The 27,478-nt window shown below is 51.6% G+C and overlaps 2 protein-coding genes across 2 annotated transcripts in view; one reads left to right on the top strand and one right to left on the bottom strand.

Annotated features, from left to right (window-relative positions):
- The window catches only part of FYCO1 (FYVE and coiled-coil domain autophagy adaptor 1), a 72,460-nt gene extending 66,602 nt beyond the window's left edge, over nt 1–5,858 (top strand). Inside the window, exons 17-18 of the mRNA XM_045989684.1 lie at nt 156–265; nt 2,156–5,858. Coding sequence (XP_045845640.1) covers nt 156–265; nt 2,156–2,231 — 186 coding nt within the window. The 3' untranslated portion in view covers nt 2,232–5,858. The remainder of the gene's footprint in view (nt 1–155; nt 266–2,155) is intronic.
- Nucleotides 5,859–16,375: 10,517 nt separating this feature from the next.
- Nucleotides 16,376–26,761, bottom strand: CCR9 (C-C motif chemokine receptor 9). The gene is made up of 3 exons (XM_045989733.1): nt 26,637–26,761; nt 19,278–19,383; nt 16,376–18,115 (listed from the first exon to the last, which is right to left on the bottom strand). The coding sequence occupies exons 2-3, from the start codon at nt 19,296–19,298 to the stop codon at nt 17,030–17,032; spliced, it is 1,107 nt and encodes a 368-aa protein (XP_045845689.1). The 5' UTR covers nt 19,299–19,383; nt 26,637–26,761; the 3' UTR covers nt 16,376–17,029.
- Between the last annotated feature and the right edge of the window lie 717 nt (nt 26,762–27,478).

Raw genomic sequence — 27,478 nt, 5'->3', positions numbered from 1 at the left:
GATCCCAGCCCCAACCTTGCTCAGCTGCGACCTCAGACAGGAACTCTACCCTCACTGGGCCTAGTTCCGTCCCCAAAATAAAGGGTCTGCCCAGAGGACCCATAGGCTCTCTCAGCTTCTGTAACACTTGTTCTCTGATGTGCTCTCCCTCCCAGGTCCTTATCCCCACGACCCGGTGCAGCTCCCACAAGGAGAACATCCAGGGCCAGCTCAAGGTCCGCACGCCGGGCATCTACATGCTCATCTTCGACAACACCTTTTCCAGGTAGGGCCGCCTCACCCGCCAGCATCCGGAAGAGCTCACCTGCCACCTGGCTGCGAGAACGGGGGTGGACGTTTGAAAGAGACTATTTGATTATCAGTAATTTATTATTAATAGTTTCTCTTTTTTTAGAGCCCTATACTGTGGTGGTCTAGTGTCTGCTACCGATTTATTGAGACACAGGCTAGTACTTACAGAGTCTGAGCACATGTCACGTGAGTCCCTGACGCTCCACTCTAACTGACTCACTTAAGCCCCACAGCTCATCCACGGATAGGAACTACTCTTTTCTTCATGGTTCCGTCAAGGGACTGAGGACCAGGGGCTAACACCTCCCACGTCACACAGCTGGTGGTGGTAGAGACAGGTTGGAACCCAGAGGACCTGCCTCCAGGCTCTGGATTTAACCAGTGTACCCTCCTGCCTCTCTCGGATGTCCAGGCTCCCACTGCCCAGCCCAAAGGAGGGGCTCAGTAGAAACAGTGGAAGGAAAGAAGGAAGAGAAGGCTAGGGTAGGGTAGGGAAGGGAAGGGAAAGGGAAGGAAGGAAGGAAGGAAGGAAGGGTAGGTGAGTGGATGGGTGCATGGGTGGGTGGATGGGTGGGCAGACAAGCAAGAAATGAAGGCCAGGACTAGAGCTGGGTCAGGGAGGCCCTAGGCCTTCTTGTCATGGCAGCGGGAGCATGGTGTACTGTCTTGGGGAAGCGCTGCATCGAAGCCCCAGATCCAGGTCCAGGAGTAAAGGGCTGGGGGCAGGAAGTTGGGAATGAAGACAGACAGGCTAGAGGGGAAGCCGAGGAAGGAAGCTGGGGAGAGGAACCTGTTGGTTGAGATCTGCCGGGAGCCTGGGCCCCCGCTTCATGGAGACATGAGATGGGGCGGTTAAGGTGGCAGGGACACATCCCTTGGGTGAAGACGCACCCAAGTCTTCTGGCTTCAGCAAAGCCCTTTGTTGGGGCCACCTTTTTTAGGAGCCCTGCCTGACTGGCACCCAGCCACATCCTCCCTGTGTAGGGCCCTGAGCTAGCGCCCACATCCCCCCACACCAGGCACTTGGCTTTAGGCAGAGTAACTGGCTGGGGTGCTCTAGGGGAAAGCTGTGCCTCCCCCCTCAGCACCTCCTGGCCTTGAACATCTAGGGATTGTGGCCAAGGCCATCTGCCAAAGGAGGGGCTGAGAGAAGGAGCTTCCCACTTTCCCCCTCTCCCGCTCCTCCCCTGCACATCCCCGTGAACACAAACATACCTTGAATTTGCTAGACTCGTGGGGCACAGGCCCGGGTTATCCAGAGAGCTGCCCTCAGAGCTCCAAAGGTCCCAGAGCCCTGTCTCTGCAGAGGCAGTGAGCACTGTCACCACGTCACCGAGATTCCCGGTGGGCTGTCGGAGAGGCCGCGGGGAGGCACATTCAGGGCAGAACACAGTCCCATGCCCCAGGCAGGCCCCTAGTTCCCACCAGAGGCAGCCACGGTGCTGTGACCCACCCCGGCCTTACTCCGTGCTGGAGATTTCTAAACCATGGACGACAAGATGGATTTTGGTGCCCAGCGGGGCTGAGATCCATACTCGCCTCCTCCAGAAACCTCATCGCAGAGTCCACTCCCTGCATCGCACCCCTACAGCCCCCAGGTGCCCCCACAGCTTCAGAGTAGGTGTTTGTGTGTTTGTGTACCAAACCCCAGGGAAGGCTCCCCAGACCCATGCCTGGGGAGAGCTCTGCTGGACAGACAGGAGACGGGGCGAGGGCCCCAGGCCTCTGCTCCCCCAAAAGGCCCCCCGACCAGCCCAGAGGCATGCAGCCCCCACACACGCCCAGCCAGGCCCCAGCAGCCACTGCTGCCCCCGGCTTTCGGCACTCCCAATGACACCCTCCTTTCCCGCTTCTGTTTCCTCAGGTTTGTCTCCAAGAAAGTGTTTTATCACTTGACGGTTGACAGGCCTGTGATCTACGACGGAAGTGACTTCCCGTAGCCTCAAGCACCTGGATTCTAGATTCTGATAGTTTCACTTTATCCACAGGAAACACTACTCTTGCTCACCTGTCACAAAAAGCACTAAAAAAAAAAAAAAAAGCAACGGCTCCATATGTGACCAATGCGTGACTCTGGGAGACAGGCCTCCGGCCACCCCTCGGCACTACGCCGTCTGGAGCGCGTGTACTCGGCACTGTGCACCATCACTCCTAGCCCCCGTGGCTTTTAAGGGCTCAAACAACGTTTCCCAACTGTCCTCACACCCAAAGGGACACTCTGCCAAAGGTTTAAACACTCAGGAACCTTCTGCCTCTCCCGGAGCCACGCTGGTTCCCGGCCTCCCATGGAGGATTGCACAGGCCGGCGTCAGGGATCCCAGCTTCTGCCCGTGGAGAGAACTGCGGCAGGGGGCCCAGGGACGCTGGGTGACCACAAGCTGGGATGTCCTGGCCAGACCCTGGGAGTCCTCGGGCTGTGAGGCCCTCTTCCCGGGCAGAGGAGGCCACAGGGCCGTCAGGAGAGTCAGGGCACCTGAGGCAGAGGGAGAGGGGCTCTCCCAAAGCCCCCACCAGCCTCTTCTGTCAGGACTCTGTCCCCTCCTGCCACACTAAATTTAGGGTTACTTCAAAGCACAGCAACTCTGGAGAGGCCTCTAGGTGCACTTTCTTCCCGGCCCTTCTGTCTGGGACGTCCTGTCCTCACGCAAAGCCCTTCTCTCAGGCAGGCCCCGCAGTAGTTGAAAACATCCGCCTAGAAATCAGAACCGAAGATGCTTGGGGAAACCGAAGCCACCACACGGAGGACACGTCCTGCAGCGGCTGTCTGTGCGGACAGCGACACCGTGACCACAAGGCAGCCCTGAGTGTGGCCCTTAGGACTCACTACTGAGCTCCTGGGCTGTCTCTGTTTGTCAAATAAGACCTGCTGCCTCATCCACAGACATGTTTACTAATGATCATAATCAGGGTAAGAACCACTTGCAGACATCCGGGCCTTCTCAGCAGAAGTCTTCGGTCACTCGAGTTTAACAGGCATAATTCATGGATCTGCTTGGAGTTCACTTCTTGGTCCCCACTCCTCGCCCCTCTGTTCCCCGGCACCCCATTTGCCCACTTCCTGTTGTCCGTGGCCCTTCTCTCCTCCCACCGTAGGGAGCTCACCTTCCAGGGCCTCTTGGGGCCGGAGCCTGAAGTCAGGGCTCAGACACTTCACAGTGAGCAGGCCATCGGATGACGGGGCCCACTTCGGCCAGGGATGAGGGAGCGCGCCGGGCAGGGTGTCTGGGGATCTGAGCGCTGGGCCCAGCCCGTCTCCCAGCTGGTCTCTGGTGACCAGTCCAGTCACACCACATGGAAGCTTCATTCTGTCCCCCACAGTCCTGGTCGGGCTGATGTTGCGAGCTCCAGTACAGGTGAGGACCCCCAGGCCGGGTCCAGCGCAGACGCCACAGCCACCACCCAACAGAGGTGACTCGTGGGGCAGGGGTTGGGGGGAGGTAACCTCCATGGTGGGCTCAGAGCATTCCCTCAGATAGGGGGCTTGGCCACTTGCAGTCAGCTTAGGCAGAGGAGGGGAGGGGGTGTTGAACAGAACCTTCCGGAGAAATCAACGCTGAGAGAAGCCGAACCTCTCACGCTCTTTCCTTAGCGCAACCAGCCACCTCTGGCAGAAAACCACCAGGGTCCTTGCATCTCCCAGTGGCCAAGGCCTTGACTGTGCTCAGCACCAAGGCAGTAAGCAGCCAGGCTCCCAGAGACTCCCTGGCCTCACGCTTGTCCCCAGGTGTGCCACACGGCCTGAGGATTGTTCCAGAGCAAGTTTTCCCGCCTTGGAGCCCAACCTCTCCTCTAGGAAGGGTAATCGGGATGCGTGGTTTACCACAAGAAGGAAACTAGCAGAAGAGAACCCAAAGCAGTCTGGGGTCTTGTTTTGAATGCTTTCCCAGGATGCCGTGGAGACCGGCCAGCTGATTGTGTCACCACCATCCTGTGCAGCTAACTGCTCCTGAGTTTCCCGCGAAAGGCCTGGAACATTCCATCCAAGCCCCCCGGTGAACCTCTGTCACTCAGCCCGGCAGGGGACCAACTACAGCTTAAAAACCACTTGGCTCTTGCAAAGCTGGCCCAGAGCCACTCCTCCCCGAGAGCAGGGGCCCCTCGTGGTGTGTACTCCCTGGAACATTGACTACAGTCATTCAGAGGACTGGCCGCTCCCCCAGCAGTCACGTTCTGACTCCACGGCCTATTTATTTTCGTGCTGGACAGACTTTTTCCCTCGGTACTTTGCCATGCGAGGTCAGGTTTGCTGTGCATTATACGACTAGAGAACGTGGTGGCCTATTTCAGCGTGATTCGTACAGATAGCTTTATTTTTATCTTAAACAGTTTCCCAGCTTCACTGAGATATTTTGGGGTTGGGATACTTATGTAAAAAAATGCAGATGACAATGAAGATCAACTATTAAAGGCAGTAGCCCAGCCAGTAGATGGAATTATACTAGAAATCATCAATGGGACCCCAGATCACTATACAACACAAAACAAAACAACAAAGCAAAACTCCAGCAGCCCCGATGGCCCAGCTCTCTGAATAACAGCCGCTCGCTTTGTAGCACTGATCCCACTGCCTTGTTCACCTCTGCCTCAGGAGCCACTAATTGACCTTGACCGAGAATGTGGCTAGAGCCTGCTGTACTCCAGGTCAACTAGACCAAGAAGGAATCTAGAACTGAAAAACCCTCCAGGGTTTGAAAAGTAGAAAAGGAAAAGCCACATACTGTAACTAAAAAATCAAGGGGATGGTTTTTCTGAAATTCTTCAGTTCTCCACTCTCGGGGTAGGTGAGCCATTCTAGACTCAAATGGAAGGAAATCCTGATGGGGCGGGGGTGATGTCTCAGAACCTGTGCTTTACGAGATACTGGTTAGATAGATGTCTGCTGATTTATAAGTTTTTTTAGGAGTTTAATTTTTTTTAAGTCCACCTTCGTAACTACAAGTGAGATCCCTATCCCTGGCTCCGAGGGGTTGAAAGGAAAGCAGAGAGAAGTGTCCGTGATTCAGAGAACCAGGGGTCGCCTTGCTTAGACCAGTGAGCCAGTCAGTCATGTTTACAAAACACTTAGCAAAAGACGCTTCTTAGTGGAAACCTGGAGTTTTTTTCATTGCATTGTGATTCTTCCTAGGAGACTGGAAAGACTGAATTAATCATGCCTTTTCCCTCCTAATCACTTTTTTAAAATAATAGTCTAGCTTTCAGAAGACATGGCCGATGAACAGGGTTTGTTAGAACCTCATGGTGAATGTTCTCCAGAGATGCTCCTGCCTCTGGGAGGACGCCGAGCAACATCCACGCCTCCCTTGGGTGGCTTCCGAATCAGAATCGCACTTTGGTTGACGAATCCTCAGTTCTCAAGGCCTTAGAGGATAGTGGGTCTGGGGACCCGTTGCATTCTTACCTGCCAAAGAATTACCCAGAAGCACATCAAATGCCAACACCCACCTGCACAGTGGAGGTGAGAAACTTTTGTATCCCAAGACATATTCCTTTATAAAAGCATCTGCTGCACCGTTTGGAACAGTTTTATTTTTAACCTCAGGATTTAAATAAAGCAAACATTCTGACATTGGGAGTAGCCTTGTCTTTCATTCCACCGAGACATAAGGCCCATTGATCGAGTCACCCAGGCCTGGGGCGCCTGGGGGGCCTCAGTTGTTAAGCCTCCGCCTTTGGCTTAGGTCATGATCCTGGGGTCCTGGGATCAAGTTCCACATCGCTCATCACTGAGCGGGGAGCCTGCTTCTCCCTCTGCTTCTGCCTGCCCCACCCTTGCTCATTCTCTCCCTCCCTGCTCCCCACCCTCTATCAAATAAATAGAATCTCTTTATTTAAAAAAAAAAAATTTAGACCAGACTCAGAGTTGAGTTGCCCTGCCAAGACAGAGCATCAGCTTGTACTCTGGCTTCTTGGAAGGGCTCAAGCCGGCAGATACTCAGAGGTTGCCCTGTGGCCTGGGATCTGGATCCTTCCCCGTCTACCCCGAGGTCAGTGTTCAGACCCACTGGAGCCAAGGTATTATCATCATTCCAACCTACTGCCCTCCACCACCTAAGCTGCCTGGCTCTCCTGGGCTGCTCACAGAGCGCCGTGAGCAAAGAGCACACTGCTGACCTACCAGAACAGTGAGGTCAGGGGGAAGGTCATGGACTTCTTCAAACCACCATCAGTCGATCTGTGGTACAAAGCTCAGCAAGACCACTGGGCCAAGGCAGCCAGCAGAGGAAGGAGTCGCATTCTCGCTGCAACTTAGCTACTCGGACTGGGTCAGCAGAGACCAGACACAGACCCAGAGGGGCGTGACGCAGTCACTCCTGGACCAGCCTGAGCTTGGCCTAGACAGTCCATCCACACTCACCCTACACCCTGCATCCAAGGATGACAGGGACTCCTTCCCTCGAGTCACTTGAGCCCCACAGAACACCCCCAGCCCCCTTTCCCTCCATCTCCCTTCCTCCTCCCTCCGTCTCCCTGTGCCCAGATTCTTGTGTGGCCTCTTCTTGAATCAGGCAGGAAGAAGGCAAGGACAGTGTCTCCTTCTTCATCTCCCTCTCTTCCCTCACCCCCACCGCGTGGAGCACCACGCCCGACACAGACGTGCTCAACAGCGCTCAGTGAGGATACTGGTCCGTCCCCATGCTGGGTCAGCTATAAGGCCGTCAATAGTCCCATTGGCCAACTTGGCCAGGCACAGAAGTTCCCAAAACTCACATGGCAGAGAAGGGCAAAGGGCAAGCCTGCAGGGGGAGGTGCGGGGAGGATGGAGGGGAGAGGTCTCTGGATCCTGCCCCTCCCCCCACCCATACCCCCCTCATGTACTAATGGTGCCCTCAAGTCGAGCCTCTTCCTGTCCAGTGAGCCAGTTGAAGTAATGGAAGATTGGATTATCCAGGGCCCAGAACAAAGCAATGGGAGCTCCTTAGTAGCAGAACGGTCCTGCCAGAGACAGGTGGCCGCGCAGCTGGAGGCTGAAACAGGAACCAACAGAGACCCTTATGGCTGAGTGTGCTGCACTGGGGCTGGGACCTGGGGGCCTCCATGTCAAAGCCCCCACTGCACCCCACCCCATTGACCAAACCACGGAGTGACCAGAGATGACCAACGTCTGCTCCAGGCTCTCCAGACCCCACATTCAATGCCAAGAATCCGGGCCCAGCCCAGTGTCTGCAGGCTCTGTGGCCCTGGGACATGCCTGCATCTCCTGGCCATGCTGCCCAGTGGGGCTGAAGGCTGTAGAGGTTCCCCAGGGGACCCAAAAGGAAACTCTCAGCAGGTCAGCCCTTTCGCTTTGAAGATGCGTGGGAAAAATCTGGTGAGAGGAGCTTGCCACCCACACACCTCTGAAAAGCAAAGAGATGGGTGAAACCTGTCACCCAAGATGAGCAAATGGACTTTTCTTTTGAGAGAGCAGTTGAAGCCCAAGCCATCAGAAACCACGGGGTGAGCACAGCTATTATGAAAGCCATTCAAAGTGGGTTAGGGTTGACAGAAAGGTCAGCCTTCGACGTTTCCCACACCAGTGGTTTCTGGAGGATGGTGAAGCTAAGCACGAGTGTGATCGCTAACCTCGGGCCTTTGATGTCTCTCCCCCGTCCCTGCCCCGTCCTCGCATGCTTGGGGGGAGAAGGGGGCCTGGTGTGGCTTTCTCCTACCTCCTGGCACAGACTGACTGTGGTTGCCTGTGACACGGCTGCCCCACCTGAAACCTGGAATTGACTGTCCACTTAGCTCAAAAACAAGCAAAGGGAGTCAGGCGTCGGCAAACCAGACACGCGTGAGTGTCCTCACCGAAAGGAAGGCCTCAGTGCCAGACCAGGTTTTGTTGGGGGGCCCGGGGCTCCCTAGAATCATCAAAGAGAAGGTGATGTCAGGTCGGGGGGTTGGAAGGGGGCGTCCCCAGCTTTCTGCTGCCAAGGAGGTCTCTGAGTGAGCCTGGAGGAGAGAAGGAACCTTCCCAGGGAGGCAGGAATGGCCATGGGCCAGGTCAGTGAGGCAGGCACTGTCTTCTCCCCCGGAAGGAAGGAAGGGGGTGAGGGAGGGTTGGGGGGGACAGAGGCTAGGAGAGCAAAGAGGCGGGGAGGAAAGAAGGGTGCGTGGGAGGGGCCTTCCCGGAGGCCTCAGGGAGGTCCGGGCAGGAGTCTGGGTTAGCAGAAGTCCCCTTTCTCATCCGAGGAAAGGCACCATGTGGAAAACGGCAGCATCCATGTGGCCAAAGCCAACCAGCACATCCAATGAAGGAGCATTTTAGTGGAAGCAAAACCCGGACGGTTTACCAAACACAGGAGGCGGTGGCGGCAGACACGGCAAAGGTCATCGGGCCTGTACCTCTGGCTCGGGGTTGGCCTCAGGACTTCCCTCGCTCTCACAGAGAGGTACTGAGGCAGGGCAGCCGCCGCTATCCCCACCCCCCTCCCACCACCACCAGGAGACCTCTGCGTAAGAGACGCATCCATGTGGGGGGCCAAAGGTCTTTGTAGAGAGGACCCTTCTCCACAAGCTGGGAAGCCCCCCCAGAACTGCGGGGTGTTCTCAGAGAGGATCACACATTCACGTCCATCTCAAGTCCGGTTCATCAGGCTGCTTCCCTCACAAGTCACCGAGCAGGTCCTTGAGGGTCGCTGCCGTGTCACCGCTCTGGTTAGACCTTGAGGAAAGGGGTAAACCAAGCTCGTCGGTCCTTCCCCAGATTTGATTCCACCTGGGACCCCTAAATATGGAGCCAGGACTTCTCCCTCTGCCCGCTGGGCCAAGCACTGGGGGTGGGGGCGGGGGAGGCAGAGGTGGAGATTTCGTTCTTGGAGAAGAAACTGCTTCTCCACCAACACCTGAAAGGAAACTGTGCTGAGGTCAGAGCCTTCCGTGACCGCGATTTCGCTCATGGCTTGCGTCTGTCTCCAAGGACATAGTGCTAACCGGCAGATCATTTCTAAACGGAAAAACATTCCCCTCCCCAAATCCCAAGTGGTCCCCCTCCTGCCCAAAATGTAAGGGTTACAGGAAGAAATAGGAGTTCGGTACCGATGGATGCACGTCGGAGGAGATCAGGCCGAACGTGGGATCCTCCCCGGGCCCATCCCCAGAATTCAGGAGGCCCATGAACATGGATGGGGTGGGGGAATGCCACCGGTCCCCCAACTTAGAACTAAAATAGAGCTCTTCCCTCCATCGTGGATACGAAGATCGTGTCGCCCCAGTATATGTCAGCAAGACCTATGACTTTGTCACCAGTGACATGGACATTTTCCTGCCACACGACAGCTATGACTCTCCAAATGTCATTGCCACTCTGAAACGAAGGTTGTCATTAGACCTGCTGGTAGAGCCTACGTGATGCATTAATAATAAAAGGCATGTACGGGGCGCCTGGGTGGCTCCGTGGGTTAAAGCCTCTGCCTGCAGCTCAGGTCATGATCCCAGGGTCCTGGGATCGAGCCCCGCATCGGGCTGTCTGCTCAGCAGGGAGCCTGCTTCCTCCTCTCTGCCTACCTGTGATCTCTGTCTGTCAAATTAATTTTTAAAAAAATTAAAAATAAAAAAAAGTTTTGAAAAAGGCATGTACATTCCTAGTTCATACATTTGTTCTAATTTTTAGAGAATCGTATCTCAACCGACGTTTTCTTTGTAATCCTATATGTTTTATTTTATTCATTTTACAACATTCTGAGAAGGGGGCAGACGGCCTTATCAGAGGCCCAAGGAGTACACGGGGGGGTGGATAAAAAAGGTTAAGGAACTGACAGGTCTTTGTGCAAAAAAAAAGAGGCAGGTCAGCTCATCACAGCACTGGGTTGTTAGTAACCGTCGGTAGGAAATACAGTCAATCTCACAGGCTCTGGCCATACGTCACCCCGAGACCCGGGGCGGGGGGCGGGCTGGGAGGGCTGAACCATTTATAGAGCTTGTCACAGCCACTGCACTGTGCTGAGACGGCTGTGGGAGCGGTTTTCTCTAAACCCATTTCATTTTACCAGAATGCAGATTATCCAGTGATTTAAAAAAAAAAACAAAAAAGAAAAAATACCTCTTCCCTAAAGCAGGGTTTGCTGTGGCAGTCCTTGACCTTCACACCCTACCTGGGCACCGTCCTCCACAAAAAGGGCTGGATGGGTTATTTACTCTCACAATAATTCTGCATAACAAGCAACCTCAAAACCAGCGACCTAGACCCGAAGCCCTTATTTAGCTCCCCAGACCTGCAGGTTGACGCAGGCGTTCTTGGGGACTGACGCGTGCCGATTGCTGAGGTCAGCAGCCCATCATCTGAGCTCTCCCTGTCTGGCAGTTAGCTGGCTGTCGTCTGGTGGTGGCTGGGCTCCCTCTCGCATCTGTGAGGTGGTGGGTGCAGGAGGGGCGAGGGGAGGCACCGGCTGGCCTACGGAGGCCTTGGCCAGGGGACCGTGGCCTGCTCCTCATGGTCTACCCCACCCCCAGCAGGATGGCCAGGCTGGTTCAGGTGAGGACTTGGGTGGGTTTCCAGAACAGCCAAGGCACGTGCACAATCTCGTGCTCTCTCAGAACTGTCACTTCCACTGTATGCTGTAGACCAGAGCAAACATCGAGGCCAGCCCAGATTTGAGACGTGGGAAGAGAGACCGCTCTCAATGGGAGCATGGCAAGGTGGTGCGGGGACCACAAGGGGCAGAGGCCACCTCGGAGCCTGGTGATCTGTCCTTCTTGTACCTTCCCTTTTACCCCGGTCCCACCTCCCTGGGGAAAACACTTGCCTTCTCCTCCAGGCACCCCAAACTATGTACACCACGCCACGCATGGGACTTTCCATGGATGCATCATCTATGACAGCAACAGCAAGGAAGATGGTGTCACGCGGGCGGTGGCTGGAAGGAGCGCATGCAGGAGCGCATGCCCGAACACCGGAAGACGACGCAGGGGATGGTGTTGTCCATGTTTCTGGAAGAAGACACTGGAAACTTCACAGAGGCTCCCCCTGGAAAAGGGGATAGGGGATCTGTCCAGGCTTTGGTGGTTGGGTTGGTACCAAGGTAGAGTTATTTTTATTATTATTTTATTTTTAAAAAAGATTTTATTTAGGGGCACCTGGGTGGCTCAGTGGGTTAAAGCCTCTGCCTTCGGCTCAGGTCATGATCCCAGGGTCCTGGGATCAAGCCCCGCATCGGGATCTCCGCTCCACGGGGAGCCTGCTTCCTCCTCTCTCTCTGCCTGCCTCTCTGCCCAGTTGTGATTTTTCTCTGTCAAATAAATAAAATATTTTATAAAGTAAAATAAAAAAATAAAAAGATTTTATTTATTTGAGAGAGAGAGAATGAGAAGGAGCATAAGTAAAGAAAGGTCAGCGGGAGAAGCAGACTCCCTGCCAAGCAGGGAGCCCGATGTGGGATTCGATCCCGGGACTCCAGGATCCTGACCAGAGCCGAAGGCAGTAGCTTAACCAACTGAGCCACCCAGGTACCCCTGTTTTATTTATTTTATTACATGAAGGCATCTGCCTTCGGCTTGGGTCATGAACCCAGGGTCCTAGGATCGAGTCCTGCATTGGGCTCCTTGCTCAGTAGGGAGTCTGCTTCCCCCTCTCCCTCTGCCTGCCATTCCAGCCGCTTGTGCTCTCTGACAAATAAATAAATAGAATCTTTAAAATTTGAAAACAAATTCACATCAGCTCATGGCTGTCTCAGTTTCCCCAGTGAACAACCAAATGCCCAGTTCCTATAAGCTCAAGTCATCACAACGTTGTTAAATTAATGTTTCTCTACAGTCACCCAGAGGGGCAACAACTCAACAGTAAGAGTGACCCCATGAAGCCAGGAGTGGAAGGCCCAGGATGAAATCGAAGCCTGGGCAGGGCTCTTGCTCCCCGGCCTGGGGCCAATGTCACCCCACACTCCTGACTCAGGGTCTCTGCAGCAAGCAAGCCACGCCTGGATTCCACCATGTGACCTGACCCCTGGGACAGAAGTGCCTGGCCTCCAGTGGGGGAGACAGTATAACAGAGCACCTAGAGGTCAGATTCCAGTACAGGAAACCGTGAATGCATTCCGGCTGCCACGACCTCCTAGCTATGGCTACAGGCAAGGGAGGGAGTCACTCCATGCCTCAGTTTCTCCGCCTGTTAAGTGGGAGATGTAATAGTAGCTACTTCCGGAGACCGCATAAGATCAGAAAAGGGCCTTGCGGGGGCGCCCGGCTGGCTCTGTCGTGGAGCAGGTGATGCTCGATCTCGGAGCTCGTTCTCAAGGGGAAATCCAGCCGGTGTCCCTCCATCTGCCCACAGAGATTTCTCGCTTAGCCTGCGGTGCCAGGATCGAGCGTGACAAGTAAGAATGTCAAGCGCGGAGGGAACTCATGAAAAGTCAAATGGAGAGACACATTTCCGTGTCTTTTGTAGGCTTTTGTAATAGAAAAAGCCAAAGGAAGACATTGAAGGGGACCTTAGCTAGGGAGGTATCTGCAGAAGAAAATAGAAAGGATGAGAGAAACACTCCCAGTCCCAGGAGGGCGCAGCCACTGACCTGACCTGCAACGGGCGGGGGAATGGGAGAGAAAGAGACCGGCCTGCGGGAGCACCGTGGGAGCTTGGATGTGATCACGCCCACACTCTACAGCCCCGTGCTCATCTCTCATGCGTGGTAAACGAGTTGCCAAAGAAGGAGATTCCTTTTGAGCATCTAAAATGTGTGAGACCGGGGCCATATTGTCTCCCTTTCTTCAAAGTTATGTAGAGCCCCTCGACCAGAGTGTGGAAGGAAGAGGACGAGCCCAGCGCGGGACAAAGGTCCTCACGCACCAGAGCCGGGGTGTAGGGGGAGGAGGAGGATGCTTTGGTCATCCCATGACCTGGCCCCGTGGGAAGCTTCAGTGTATGAGGCCAAGTCAGGATTGGAACGCCAAGCTACCGTTCAAAGATTACAAACACCAAAGAGCCATCTGGACACACGGAGCAGATTTTCATTTATTGGAGCAGGAAGTCGGTGTCCAAAGGTTTCATGCTTCATGACAGCCTTCCCGGGGGCCTCGAAGCCCATGGTAAACCCACTGCCCATCACCACCACGCTACAGCGGTGATGGCCTCCAGAGAAGGGCCACCAGAGCAACGGAAGGAGCTCTCCGGGGCTGGTGGCTTCCTTGCGCAGAACCATTTGTAACAATGGCTGTGGCCAAAGGAAGACATTATAAGCACATGCCTGTCCCACGGGAGCCAACAGGCAGCCACCGGAGCCTCTCGCCAGGCCACAGGGAGGCACTGTGCCCAGTCCCGCTCTAGCCAGCCCTCCCTTGACCACCCGTTCCTGTCCGGCTGCTCGTAGGGAACAAGACACCATTACTACCCTAAGGACGTAAAGGCGTGTCACTCCAGGTTGCCAAGCTCTCTTTTCCTCAAAGTTCTCTGGCAGCCAAGGTCTGACATTCGAACTACACATTTGAGAAATGACCACTTTTAAATTTTAGCAAGGTTACCAGTTCAACGTAATGTATCTGCCTCACGCCAGGCATCGTGTGTGGGGTGAGGGGGTTTGGCCCCTGCCGTGGGTCCAGGACACACACAAAGATGCTCATTCAGAGGCCACCCAGAGGCACTGCCATGTGCAGCTGGTCCCCGCAACGATCTACAAACCAGTCTGTCAGCCATACGAGGCCTCTTCACGCATCTCAGCCAAGGGACAGCACCTGACAGAGCCTTGCATGGTGTCCTCTGTGTCTGAGTCCACACAGTGGACTTCCATATTTCCAAAAGGTTAGCGTCTTGAGGGAACTGGCTATCGTGAATCTCTTATTGCCTCGGTGAGGAGAGAGGGTCCGGCTCACAGTGTACACACCAGGGTTTGCTGAATGAACGAACGTTCCACAGGCCTGAAAGACAGCCCCAACAAAGCAAATCTCCAGTCATCCAAAGGGACTATGTCAAAACAACCCCCCAGCTGGAATGCACCTGCTGGGACAGGTGGACTTAGAATTAGTTTTTAAAAATTTTTTGGTAGGAAGAAAAAAAGATGATTGCTTCTTTGATCATGAAAACACACCATCTTTCATTCATTTTCTTGATTTTTTTTCCATTTATGAAGTTCTCGTCAACCGCAATTTGATACGATAACCCTCTTTTATCTTTATTTCAAGAAATACTCACACGGCGTATTTTTCTGGAAATGTCCGGTGAGTCACGGTTCTGCATGGGTTTCCCCGTGTTGGCTCTTCCAATGTTTTTATCTTAGGATAAATCTGCTACCAAAACCTAGATTCGTCTGAATGTAAAATGGTTCTGTTTATGCAATCATTCAAAAACCAAGATAATTTGCCATAAAAAGTACTTAAAATCTTCACTGTGGGGTTCAATGGCAGCCTGTCTAATCCCAGGTTGGAGCTCTGTTAGGTGTGGGACAGTAGGGACAGTCATGTCCTAAAGGAAGCCCTTGGAAGCAGGCATGACCATTGTGAGTTGGGGGCTACCCAGTGGTTTGTCGTTCTCAGGGTATTTGTTCTCTCTAGCATTTTGTTTTGTTTTATTCTGTTTTGTTTTGTTTTTCCCAACTAACGTGCCTTGGTCAAAAACACACGACCTCTCAGCTCATAAAAAATACCCATTCTGATGTGTCTTAAATAACTCCAGGCTGAGTGTAGACCTAGGAGGCACAATCGGGCTCAGCCCCTTCCCCCTCCACCCCTCCCCACATCCTCAGCTCCCCCGCGGCCCCCGTGACGCGTGGTCAGAGAAGTGCGGTATCGGAAGGGCACTGAATGGAAATGCCAACCCCAGTTGTGTTCTTTCCACCTCATGGCACCATGTTATTCAGGTGTGTCCCGTGCTTGTTGCTTATTCTCCTGAGTTCCTTAAAAGCCACCCGGAGTCTCCTGGAAATGGTAGCCAAGCAATGGCTCTGTCCATACACTGGCCTTGGGGACGTCACCCTCCCCTCGACTGTAAGTGGTGTTTGTTGCACGGGAGCCCATGTCACTGTGCTGGTCCCAGACAGACGCTTACTTACCTCCAGACGCCCGTGCATAGGACGGGTTAGCAAAGCCTGTGCGTTCGTTGCTGCCCCTTTTGTGCTCCCTCTACTGCTTGGACTGGGAGGAGAAGGAGGATGTGGCAGAGTCCAGGGCATCTGTGCCCCTTTCGGAAGTCACTCTTGGGACTGAAACCCTAGTGAAGCCTCCTTGAGACCAAGCGTCAAAACCCAGTTCTCTGTGTCCCCCTCGAATAGTCCCCCTTGGAAATTCCACTGGACTGATTGGGACAAGCCTGGGAAATAAGCTTGGTCAGAGAAGAGATTAAAAACCAGGCACCCAGGGACCCCTGGAGGGCTCAGTCAGTTAAGCATCTGCCTTTGGCTCAGGTCATGATCCTGGGGTCCTGGGATCGAGCCTGAATTGGGTTCCTTGCTCTGCGGGAAGTCTTCTCCCTTTGTCTGCTGCTCACCTTGCTTGTGCTCACTCTCTCTCTCTCTCCCTCTCTTTCTCTGTCAAATAAATAAATAAAACCTTAAAAAAAAAAAAGCACCCAAAGAGAAGTGTGGGTAGGGTAGCGTCAATGGGGGATGGGCATTAAGGAGGACACTTGTGATGAGCACTGAGCATTGTAGGCAAGTGATGAGTGGACTCTGGCCCTGAATCTAATAATACACTACATGTTAACTGACTTGAATTATTTTTTATTTTTTTAAAGAATTTATTTACTTGAGAAGGGGGAGCAGAGGGAGAGGGAGAGAGAGAATCCCAAGTGGACTTCCCCACCAAGCAGGGAGCCCCCTGTGGACTTTGATCTCACCACCTTGAGATCATGACCTGAGCCAAAATCGAGAGTCAGATACTTAACTGAGTCACCCAGGCACCCCTAATTATCTTGAATTTATAAAAAGTGAAAAGAAAAACAAAAACAAAAACAAAACACAATCTGCAATCCAGATGGCTTTAAAGTGTTTCAGAGATTTTATTTCCTTATCCTGATCTGTTCTTCACACTCTAATGTGGCTACGGGACCTCTCATGGGGGCACTTCTACAATACAGAAATGACAAAGAAAGTGACCGGTAATGAGTATTTTACACAGTCATTAAAAAACGCTTTTCCTGGTATATAAAACATTTTCACAGGTGAGGGCCAGATGGAAGACACAAAGCAAAAGTGAACTGCGTTACTTTATTTTTTCAGCCTCGTCTAGGAATTGGAAGCCTTTGTACAATAAGAAAAGGAGAAGCAGCAGGGAGGCAGATATCTTTCCGGCAAGCTCAGAAAAAAGGCTCAACCCATTTTATAGGGAGGAGACAAAGCAGACCATCCCAAAAGCCTCTCGGCAGAGTGAGCCCAAGACAGAGCCAGAGCCAGTTCTGCCAACTTGGGCTCTCGGGGTCCCTCCGCAGGCTGACCCACCCCTGTGACACGAGTGGACAAGCAGAGTCCTTGGGCAGGTCAACCCGGCAGGCAGGTGTGGAGTTAAAGAAACCCTTCCGAGGTCAGCTGCATTAATGCTCCGTCGGGTGGCAAAAAGCCCAGGGGGTCCGCGGGACAGTCTGTTAGTCCTCCTTTGAAAATTGCAGCCATTGTAGCCAAGAGCCAAGCAACAGTCTCATGGGACAGCCAGTCAGTTTGGAAAACTCTGGCTTGGAAATTCTAACTAAAGTAATCGTCCAAATTCATCCCTTTCTGGGTTTTTCTTTATCCCCACTTCCTTTTCCTTCTTCTTCATTGGTTTCCCTCCGGTTGCATCTGGTGCAGGTGTATCCATATTTCTCGTGACTTCCGAAAAGGGCCATCCATGTCGGAGCGGAGACCCCTCAGTAGGAGAGAGCACCGGAGGTCGTCTCCAACAGCATGGATGACAGCTTTATGCTTCCCTCTCTCCTCGTGAACGAGACCCACTGTGCCTGGCTGATGCAACCCAAGTTCTTCAGGGTCTTTATGAGATCCCGGCGGAATCTCTCGCCCACAAAGACATAGAGGACGGGGTTCAGGCAACTGTGGAAGAAGGCGATGGTTTGAGTGACCTGGAAGCAGATGTCAATGTTGATGGAAACGGTACAGTCAGAAATGAATGTGGTGTAGGCATCGATGGTCCGCACCAACAGAATGCAGTTGTAGGGGAACTGAGACAGGACGAAGACCGTAAGGACCGTGATGGTCACCTTCAGGGCCTTGTGCTTGGAGGACTTCCTGGCTTGTAACAGAGTGTGAATGATGATGGTGTAACAGCATGCCATGACCACGAAAGGGAGGAAGAAGCCCAGGAGGACCTTCAGGGTCAAGACCGTGGACTTCACTCTGGTGCTCTGGTCACTGGGATAAACCATGGTGCAGATGGTAATGTCCGATTGCCTCTTGAGTCGACTGTACAGGATTTCTGGGATGCAGAGTGTGGCCGCCACTATCCAGACGGTGAGGCAAATCATTTTACTGTACAGGAGCCTTTTCTGCCTCCAGGTCTGGGCTCTCATGGCCTGAGCGATGGCGATATATCGGTCCACACTGATGCACATGATCAACAGCACACAGCTGTAGAAATTCATCTTGTACAAGCTGTTGACCACGTTGCATAGGAAGGGCTGGAACCGCCACTGGTCGGCGGCGGCGATGGCCCAGAAAGGAAGGGTGATGAGAAAGAGAAGGTCGGCGATTGCCAGATTCAAGAGGAACATGTCGGTCATGGTCTTGACCCGTGTGCAGTACCAGTAGACGAGGATGACCAGACTGTTGCCCACGGTGCCCACAATGAACACAAGCCAGTACAAGGGGGGGAGGAAGTAGCTCGCAAACTGCCTGACGTGGCTTTTCACACAGAAATAGTTCTCAAGGCCGCTCATGTCATCATCCGTGGAAGACGTGGAGTGGTAGCTGTAGTCATCAGATATGTTAGAGAAGAAGGTCTGCAAGGAGATATCAGATACCGTTTGGTTAAGGACAAGCCTTTGGAAGATGGCGGGATGACAGAGGCATGGACCACGTGGTCCTCCCCATCCCAAAAGTCTATTATTTTCCACATGTGCGTGGAAAGTAAGCATTTATGAGAGCGTCTGTCTGGATCACCTGACAGATTTATATATTCAATGAATGGTTATCGTGCGCTGAGGCTATGTCAGGAGCTGTGTGCACGCTAACACCACAGCTGCGGCTGAGTCAGACATGGCTCCCACTTGTGGAACCCACGTCCTAGCGAGGGCACACACAAGCAAACCAAACGTGACAGGACATGTGGCAAGTGTTCAGATCCCTTTGGGACCCATGATGGGCACAAAACTTTTATCAAACCCTGAATGATTCTGATTTCTCCTCTCCATTCCCTACTCCCAAGGGGTCCTCAGAGGCTCCTAAACTTTTCTAAGACCAGATTCCTCTGAGTCTTCTGAAAGCTATGTAGCCTCTGCTCATGAAGCACCAACACACTCACACGCAAACTCACATCCATACCCTCTCCCGTGCACACACATACACAAGTGCTCGTACGAGCAACATCATTTTCCGGATCCTTTGCTCAAAATTTGGTAAGAATTTCAAGACAGCAGAGCATGAAGTCAAGCAAGTGGCCCTTCTAAGTATGGGCCCTGTACAGTTGTGCAGGTTGAGCATGCACATATCATAACTTTGGTCTCTCTAAAGGCTCTGTCCTGTTAGGCAAGAAGCCTAACCAATGGGCTCACCAAGGGTTTTGTTGTTGTTTTTTTTTTTAAACCAAATTATGGATCGTCCGTCACCCTTGTTTGTCTCAATTTCAGAACAGACACACAGAAGCAAGCTCATCTAGTTAAAGATCATAAGCACCCTTGCCTGTTCACAAAATCGCAAATAGCATTTACCTCTCACTTCGCCACATAGCCCCAAGCTCTTCTGGTTTTGCGTGTTTGCAGAGCCCTCTGTGCTGGTGTCAACGGCCCCTCCAGGGCACAGCTCAGCAGAGATCTCACCCTGGGAAACCACGCAGAGAAATCGCTCCCCGCAGCAGTTTCCTTCCCACAAACCTCCCCCCGCCCCCCACAAACAGGCAAGATGACAGTGTGTTTCAAGGAGCCCAAGGAATGTGGATGTACTCACTGTGAATTCTGCGGCCGCCATGATGGACAAGATTCAAGCTCACTTCCCAAAAGAGAGGACACAAATCAAAAAGGGGTCTGCCTTGCAAAAGAACAGCAATAAACACCTAAAGACGAAAACTGAATGTTAAATTCGTTTGTTCTTAAGAAAAGAAAGAATTGGGGCACCTGGGTGGCTCAGTGGGTTAAGCCGCTGCCTTCGGCTCAGGTCACGGTCTCAGGGTCCTGGGCTCGAGCCCCACATCGGGGGTCTCTGCTCAGCAGGGAGCCTGCTTCCCCCTCTCTCTCTCTGCCTGCCTCTCTGTCTACTTGTGATCTCTGTCAAGTAAATAAATAAAATCTTTTTAAAAAAAAGAAAAGAAAGAATCCCAAGCAAAAGTTAGAATCTGCCTGACACTGATGTCAAACCAAATATTCTCGATTTCAAAACGACCTTGGTCGTTAACATAGGAATAAGAGAGACCTCTCCCCTGAGAGCCCTTTGGGGCCTTAACATTTTTCAGCACGTGCTTTTCACATTAGTTCTTTTTCTCTTGACGCAACTTTGCAATCATGGTCTGTCTTGCTAAATGTCCCACCCTTATTTTATCAACCAGGGGGCTCCTAAAGATCACGGGATGGAGGTCAACTTGAGAACCGTCTGGGCCCAGACTCTGCAGGATAACCAGGTGGTAAGGACACGGGGGACCAGGTCCCTCTCCCAGAGGGGTTCAGAGCCCTAGCACCTGCCTACATGCTCTGTTTACAAACCCAGGATAGGGAAATGGGCCCTATTTTCTCCATCTCCTGACTCCAGCAGGAAAAGGAGGTCACAGGGTTTGTTTAGCAAAGAAAACGTAGTTAGTTCCCTAACACAAAGGGCCTGAAAGCTGACTTAAATAAATCTTGGCTGTTGTTCGCATGTGTTTTGAAGCTCTGTAAACCCACCCCGATATGACTCAGGGAACAGCAGCTTGCCTCTCTTCAAGGAAGGGTCTCTCTACCTGAACCAGGCATTTCTTTGTACGCCTTAAGTGAGTATACTCCAAAGATCCATGTCCAGCGTCACACCCTAAGTTTCTTGAAGAAAACAATTCCCCTTCATAGATCCAACCCTATCCTATTGGTTTCCTTTCCCTAACACGACATAGTGACTCAGCCTCCTTTTCTGAAAGTATAGTGGTTTCAGTACCTGACATGTGATGCAACCACTTTGGAAAATCGTTTGTCGGGTTCTTAAAAAGTTAAACAAACGCTTACCGTGCGATCTAACCATCAAGTAACCATGTACTTACCTAAGAAAAATGCAATCCTGTGGCCGTAGAAGACTGATATACACACTAGCAGCTTAATTTATAAGAACCGTTACTGGAAACAACCCAAATGTCCGTCAAGTCTCGGGAAGGGATACGTGAACATTGGCATGGCCACACAATGGAATCAGAATGAACAACAGATACACACAGCAACACGGACGGCTCTCAAAATAATGAGGCTAAGGAAAGAAGCCAGACCAAGGCAGCACATACTTTGTGATTCACTTACATGAAATTCTAGAAAATGCAAAGTAATCTATCGTGAGAGAACTCAGACCAGTGATTTCCTGGTAAGAGAGAGAAGAGGCAGGGGAGAGCGTGGGGGTGGGAGGTGCAAAGTCACACAAGGAAGCCTTTCGGGGTGTTGGAGATATTCACTCTGCTCATCGTGGAAAGGTTCGTGGGCATATACATAGGTTAGGACTTACATTCTGCACTTGGAATATGTGTAGTTTCTTTGTAGTTGGACCCCAAAACAGTGGTTCAACTGAAGAAAGGAATAACGGTGAAATCCTCACGAAAGCTTTCTGGCTTTCTTCCCTCCCCAGAGTCCTCTCCTGCCTTTAGCAAGCGAGGAAGAAGGTGGCCCGAACTGGTTCCTTGCAACGTTCTTGCCAGCAGCGTATGCCTTGGAGTGCCTTGTGCTATTTATTGGAATTGAGGGCTCAAGATGAACAGTGTTTTTATTTTTTTTTTAAGATTTTAGAGGCATCTGGGTGGCTCAGTCTGTTAAGAGTTGGCCATCGGTTCAGGTCATGATTGTGGGGTCCTGGGATCGAGCCTGCATCAGGCTCCCTGCTCAGTGGGAAGCCTGCTTCTCCCTCTCCCACTTCCCCTGATTGTGTTCTCTCTCTCTTTCTCTCTGTCTGTCTGTCCAATAAATAAATTAATTAAATCTTTAGAAAAATAAAAATAAAGATTTTATTTATTTATGAAAGTGAGAGTATGAGCAGAGAGGAGGGGCAGAGGGAGAAGCAGGTTCCCTCCTGAGCAGAGAGCCCGATGCGGGCCTCGATCCCAGGACCCCACGATCATGACCTGAACTGAAGGCAGATGCTTAACCCACTGAGCCACCCAGGCGGCCCTGGACTCATGTTTTTAAAGCTTAGGTAACTTGTGTGTATATGCACGTGTATTGTCTCCTGAGGGAACCCAAGAACAATGACACAACAGAATAAGCCGTCATTGCTCAGATCTTAGTTTCCAAATACCTTCTTCCACCAAAAGGAAGCAGACTCTAGAGAAATGTCTAACTCCAGAGCTGGGGCAGGAAGACTGCAAGATGGAGTCTTGAAGATGGAAGACTGCAAGACTGGAGCTGATTTATTTATTTATTTATTGCATCAGGAAGCAAGTGTTGAAGGACCATGAGGACTTGTCAAAAGGACGTAGGTGCCAACCTTCTGGGCTCCCACTAGCCAAATCAAAGGTGATTTGGGCACCAAATTAAGTAATGATGGCAATCATTCTAGCTCATTCAACTCTGTGAGGCTCCAGGAGTCCATACTGATGCAAATGAATGACAAAATAAATGAAGAGGAGAGAAAGCTCTTTTTAAGGTGCTAGCTACTAAATATAGAAGGAATCCTGGGATTGGAAACTTGCCAATGGTTGCTGAAATTAGTGGATGGATGTTTGGCTGGGAGGTGGGGTGTTGGCCGCATCTCAGAGGATAACCCCCTCCCCCAAATTTCACATTGTCCTGTTGACTTTACCGTCCTCTATTTTGTTTCTGAATCGTGCCCTTAAGAAGGAAAATCTCTCTTTTTTTTTTTTTGTTTTTTTGTTTGTTTTTCTTTAATGCCTGGTTAAATGCGGAAATTCCCAACTCGGCTCCTGTAATTCTATTACAGCTTGGAAAACAGGAAGATGGGGTTTTTTTTGAGACATTAGCCAGAAAACACTTTATATATTTCAAGTACTGGGTTCCTTTCTACCTGCATAAGAAGACTGAATGTTGGGCGTCTGGGTGGCTCAGTTGGTTAAGCGGCTGCCTTCAACTCAGGTCATGATCCTGGAGTCCTGGGATTGGGTCCCACACCGGGCTCCCAGCTCCACAGGGAGTCTGCTTCTCCCTCTGACCTTCTCCTCACTCATGCTCTCTCTCACTGTCTCTCTCTCAAATAAATAAATAAAATATTTAAAAAAAGGAGAAGACTGAATGTTAAGAAATAATATGGAAGAAAATAAACTCCCAAGGGAATAAAAAAGTCACATAAAGAAGAAAGAATGGCATTGGTTATAATTAGTTATAGCTACTTAGTGGGGAGTGTAAATCATGTGTCCCCCTGCTCTCCGGCCTTTAAGGGCCAGCAAAAAAATGTCACCTCCTCAGTGAAGCCCTCCGAGATTTCTCTGGTGACGGAGACAGAATGGTTGATATTTGCACCCCTCCTGCCCTCTTGCCCTTGCCCTGCACAACCTTTTCAGAGGCTAAAGCTATCTCTTGTCAAAATTTACAAAGCCCAACAGCTCTGACTCAGCTCTTGATCCCGGAAACATACCCTATTGTTATTCTCACAAAAGAACATAAAAATACACCTTGGGAGATGCGAGAAAGAACCTTAATAACCAGCAGTTGGTAATGTTTTGATCCGTCCTTCAATAACACACAAGTAGTCCATAACTAGAATGCGCTAGGCCTCACACTGATGAAGGGAGGTCACTAAGAGTATTAGGTAGCGATACAAGAGAGAAGACCATGTCGCAAGATCTTTTTTAAAAAAATGTATGTAACAGTTACACACTTCACTGCTTAGCAGTACTGAAACATTTTCTGGAAGGAGATTGAACAATCATGACCAGCGGAAAGTGAGACTTTCATTTTTTTTTTCCCTTCAGGTTTTGTAAACTATTTAAATATTTTACTTTGTGCATGAAATTTTATTTTAGGAACTATTGTAAAAAATAACCCATCACCTCTTTTTTTTTTTTTCTTACAGAAGCCCCAGTGTGCTTCCGTTCCCTACACCATACACCTGTTTGCCAAGCTCGGCCCAAGAAGGCCCTCACGGCCCGCTTCATTTGGCCTGGAAGGTAGCCACGATTAGTAATTAAAAGTAATTAAATTCTCTAGGGGAGCCTGGGTGGCTCAGTGGGTTAAAGCCTCTGACTTCGGCTCAGGTCATGATCCCAGAGTCCTGGGATCAACCCCTACATCGGGCTCTCTGCTCCGCGGAGAGCCTGCTTCCTCCTCTCTGTCTGCCTGCCTCTCTGCCTACTTGTGATCTCTCCCTCTCTCTGTCAAATAAATAAAATCTTAAAAAAAAAAAGTAATTAAATTCTCCATAGCTACTTTTTGCAACTTTGAGCTCCTACAGGAGCATTTTGGGAAGGCTTATCTTGCCGCCTCTCAATGTGTTTCAGGCTCATGGAAAATTTAGGGAGAGCCAAAAAGTGTAGAATCAAAACACAGTCCTCCCTGGAGCCACCGTCAAAAGACACTGCCGAGGGTCCTCCAGCTAGAATTCCCCTCTCCCATCACAATACTCTTGGGAGATTTTACTGCACCAGTCGCAAAATCTCCGGGCTCGCTTTCATTTTCTTGTCACCCCTGAGAAGGAGGCAAACACCCACATATAACAAAACATACTGAAAGCGGGCCCCTCTCGGGTCTGCTGGGAGGGCCCCAGTTTCTGGCTCAGCGCTGCCCCAGTCTCTCCTCACCATGCTCACTATGGGGCTACAACTGCTCAAATCTGAAAGGTCTGCCCGCATCCTGCAGCATAATGGGTGCGGTGAGGGGAAGCATGACAGACCCCCAGCTGTCCCTGGCTCCATCCCTTTCTGCATGTGGGACCTTAGCAAGAAGGGGCATGTCCTCACCGAGCCTAGATTTCCTTGGCTTGCTAGGGTTTGTGGCAAGGGGCGAGTGCAACGCTCTTTGCAGAATGCAGAGGGCTATGGGAGAAGGAGGGAACATTCTTCGTCCCCCAGCTACTCCTTCAATGTGTCTTGACGCCGGATACCCCGGATGCGCCTCTTCCACTTAAACACTGTGTGAGACCTGATCCATGTCCTCAAGAAGCTGACATTCAAGTACAATGGATATGTCATTGCGGCAAATACCAGCAAGGCTAAATGCTACCAGTCGCTTTGGGAATCAGGAGGAGGAAGTCATGACTCCAGCGTGGGGGAAATCCAGGAGGGCTTCTTTGAGGAGGTGACATTTTTTGCTGACTCTCGAAGGCTGGGGAGGATCGGGATGTGCAATGAGGGGAGAGAACATTGCTCGAAGGCAGGGAAAGGTATGCACAAAGACGTGAAAGTCAGAAAACAGATGTGTACAGGAGTTTTGATGGTAGTATAAAGAACCAAAGATCTGTTAATTTACTTTAAAAAAAAGGGGGGGGGAGTAACTCTGAGAAAAGTTAGGCTGGCATCCGTTACCATCCAACAGTTATTTTTCTGTTCTCTGCTGTCCTTAAGTAATTGACGTGAAAATCATCCTGGAGGGGCTCCTGGCTGGCTAACTCAGTAGAACACTGGGACGCTTGATCTCCAGGTCATGAGTTTAACCCCCGTGTTGGGTGTAGAGTTTACTTGAGAAAAACATCACTATGGAGCCCCAGCCCCCCTGGTCAACCGTCGCGGGTGAGCTGGATACAGACACTAATGTGAGTCAGGAATGTGGGTGTTGCTCTGATTTTTGTTCACTTTACTACACCGAGATTGAATCATCACTTGCATTTTTTGGTAGGCCTGGAAGCGGGGTCTCTGAGCTGTCTACCTGGCCATCTGCAGGCCAAGCCTGGGTCAGGTGCCCGCTCCCTGCCCTGTTGTGGGCGCAGCGCTGAGCAGCCTATGAGCCCAGAGTACTGGTGGGGGGTTTCAGAGCAGACAGATATGGAGAAAAGAGGCATCTAGCCCCAGGGGCTTATTCAGCAGGGGGAGGAGGAGACGGGCTCCAGCAGGCTAGCAGCCGTCCCCAACGTCCAGCTCTGGGCTTGGCGACAGCTCACCTGCCACACTGGCCAGCTACAGAACCTCGGCTGCCGGGAAACCAGAGAGGGTGCATGTGTTGGAAAGGACAAAGCTGTAGTCACTGAGGAGTCCTTAAAAATAAAGGAGCTTTTGGGGCGCCTGGGTGGCTCAGTGGGTTAAAGTCTCTGCCTTCAGCTTAGGTCATGGTCTCAGGGTCCTGGGATCGAGCCCTGCATCGGGCTCTCTGCTCAGCAGGGAGCCTGCTTCCTCCTCTCTCTCTGCCTGCCTCTCTGCCTACTTGTGATCTTTCTGTCAAATAAATAAATAAAATCTAAAAAAAAAAAAAAGGAGCTCTGCTTATTTCCGATTCTAAAGGAGATTTTGTACATTTCATAACACACAAGCAATAACAACAACAACCCCAGAGCAAATCAAGACGATGACGACAACTAAAACTGCTCCAACAGCCCTCTCTTGGGTTGGTTCTTGGTCACTCCCTGAGATGTATCGTTTTAGACATTTTCTCTGCAACATAACCTCACACGCACACACACACACACACACACACACACACACAATGGGAAGGGAATCAGGCTGCACAAACCATTATTGACCCGGCTTTCTAGTTGACACTCTTTCCCAGCCCACTTTTGCCAATGAACATGGAGCCGTCATCAGACTTGACAGCTGTGGGGTGTTCATCGTCTGGCTACACCATAGTTCACTTAAGCAGTCACATCCTCGTGCAAACTTAGCTTGTTTCTCGCTGCTACAGAGAATGCTACCCCAGACATCTTTCCATGGGGCAGACTCTTGGACCCAAGGCCTGTCTGGGGGCTTTACGTTCCTAGTCCCCTTCTTATCACCTGTCCCGAGTGCTGGCTTCTCCCTCCTATAAGGCACAAATCACAGAACAGACTGCCTTGAATCTTTACTTCCCATGTGTGGGTGGGGAGGTATCTTATTACTCATCCTTGAAGCCTGGGCAAGTCACTACCTGACTGACCTTTGCCTCCCTGGAAGCTTCTAGCAAAGTGCCTGGTGCTCATGAACACTGGACAAATAAGAAAAGCCATCGAGGCAATGCACAAGGGAGGGCACGGGAGGCCTGGGAACGTGCAGAGGAGAAGGGCGATACTCACTGTGGAGGGTGGCGGGCAAGGCTCCAGGAGAAGCTGGCCCCACCAGCTCCGTGTGGAGGAAGAAGGCTAGTCTGCTCTCTGCCTGGGATGAGGGACAAGGCTTCTGTGGGTTCTGTGCAGGCAACTTTGCAAAAACACTATAAAGGAAGTCAGCTACCCCCCCGCCTGTGTTGTCACGGGTGGGGTGGCCCGGGAGGGTGGGGACGGGGAGTCACCAGCTGCAGCTCCAGCAATCAGCAGACCTGATGATTTGCAACCAGAAGTGAAAAACCAAGAACTGCTGGGCTAAGGGAAACCATCTTTTCTGAAGACTTGTCTATGGACGGGAGAGTCTAAGAACACAGTCTTTTCCTAGACAGCACAACTGCTTGCAGGGGAAGGGGGCAAAGAGGGGCTGTTGAGGGCGGTCAGCCTCGCCAGCTTGCTGGGCTGGGGTGGGAGACGGGGTCTGGCTGGACCTGCCGGGGACCAGCACCCCCACCCAGCACGGCACATCACCGCGTCACCCTTTCTGGCCTTGACAGCTTGACCCAAACCCACAGAGCCCTCCCACCGAACACAGACACAGTCGCTACTGGCCACAGGGCCTTTTCAAAATCAAACTAATTGAAATGTAACTAGTTCCTTGGTCGCAGCAGCCCCACTGGAAACGCTCGATGGCCCCGCGGGCTAGTGGCTTCTGCAGCAGACAGCATGGGTCTCTGAAAATCCTCCTTTAGAAAGTGCATGTGATGCCTGTCTTGGAAGCCAAGGAGCATTGCGTGGGTGGGGGGGTTCACAGACCCCTTAAAGTTGGGGTCAGGTACTGTAAGCTTTCATTTCGATGTGACCACTCTCCATCA

The sequence above is a fragment of the Meles meles genome, chromosome 20 (assembly GCF_922984935.1).
Source record: "Meles meles chromosome 20, mMelMel3.1 paternal haplotype, whole genome shotgun sequence".
NCBI lineage: Eukaryota > Metazoa > Chordata > Mammalia > Carnivora > Mustelidae > Meles > Meles meles.
Note: the sequence above shows the minus strand (reverse complement) of the source record. Positions and strands in the feature narration are given on the sequence as shown.

Excerpts from the sequence above, each read along its gene's own strand:
- CCR9 (XM_045989733.1), bottom strand. The coding sequence starts at position 19,298 with ATGGCGGCCGCAGAATTCACA. Across the intron at positions 18,116-19,277 it reads TGGCGGCCGCAGAATTCACA|ACCTTCTTCTCTAACATATC; the intron begins GTGAGTACATCC and ends ATCTCCTTGCAG.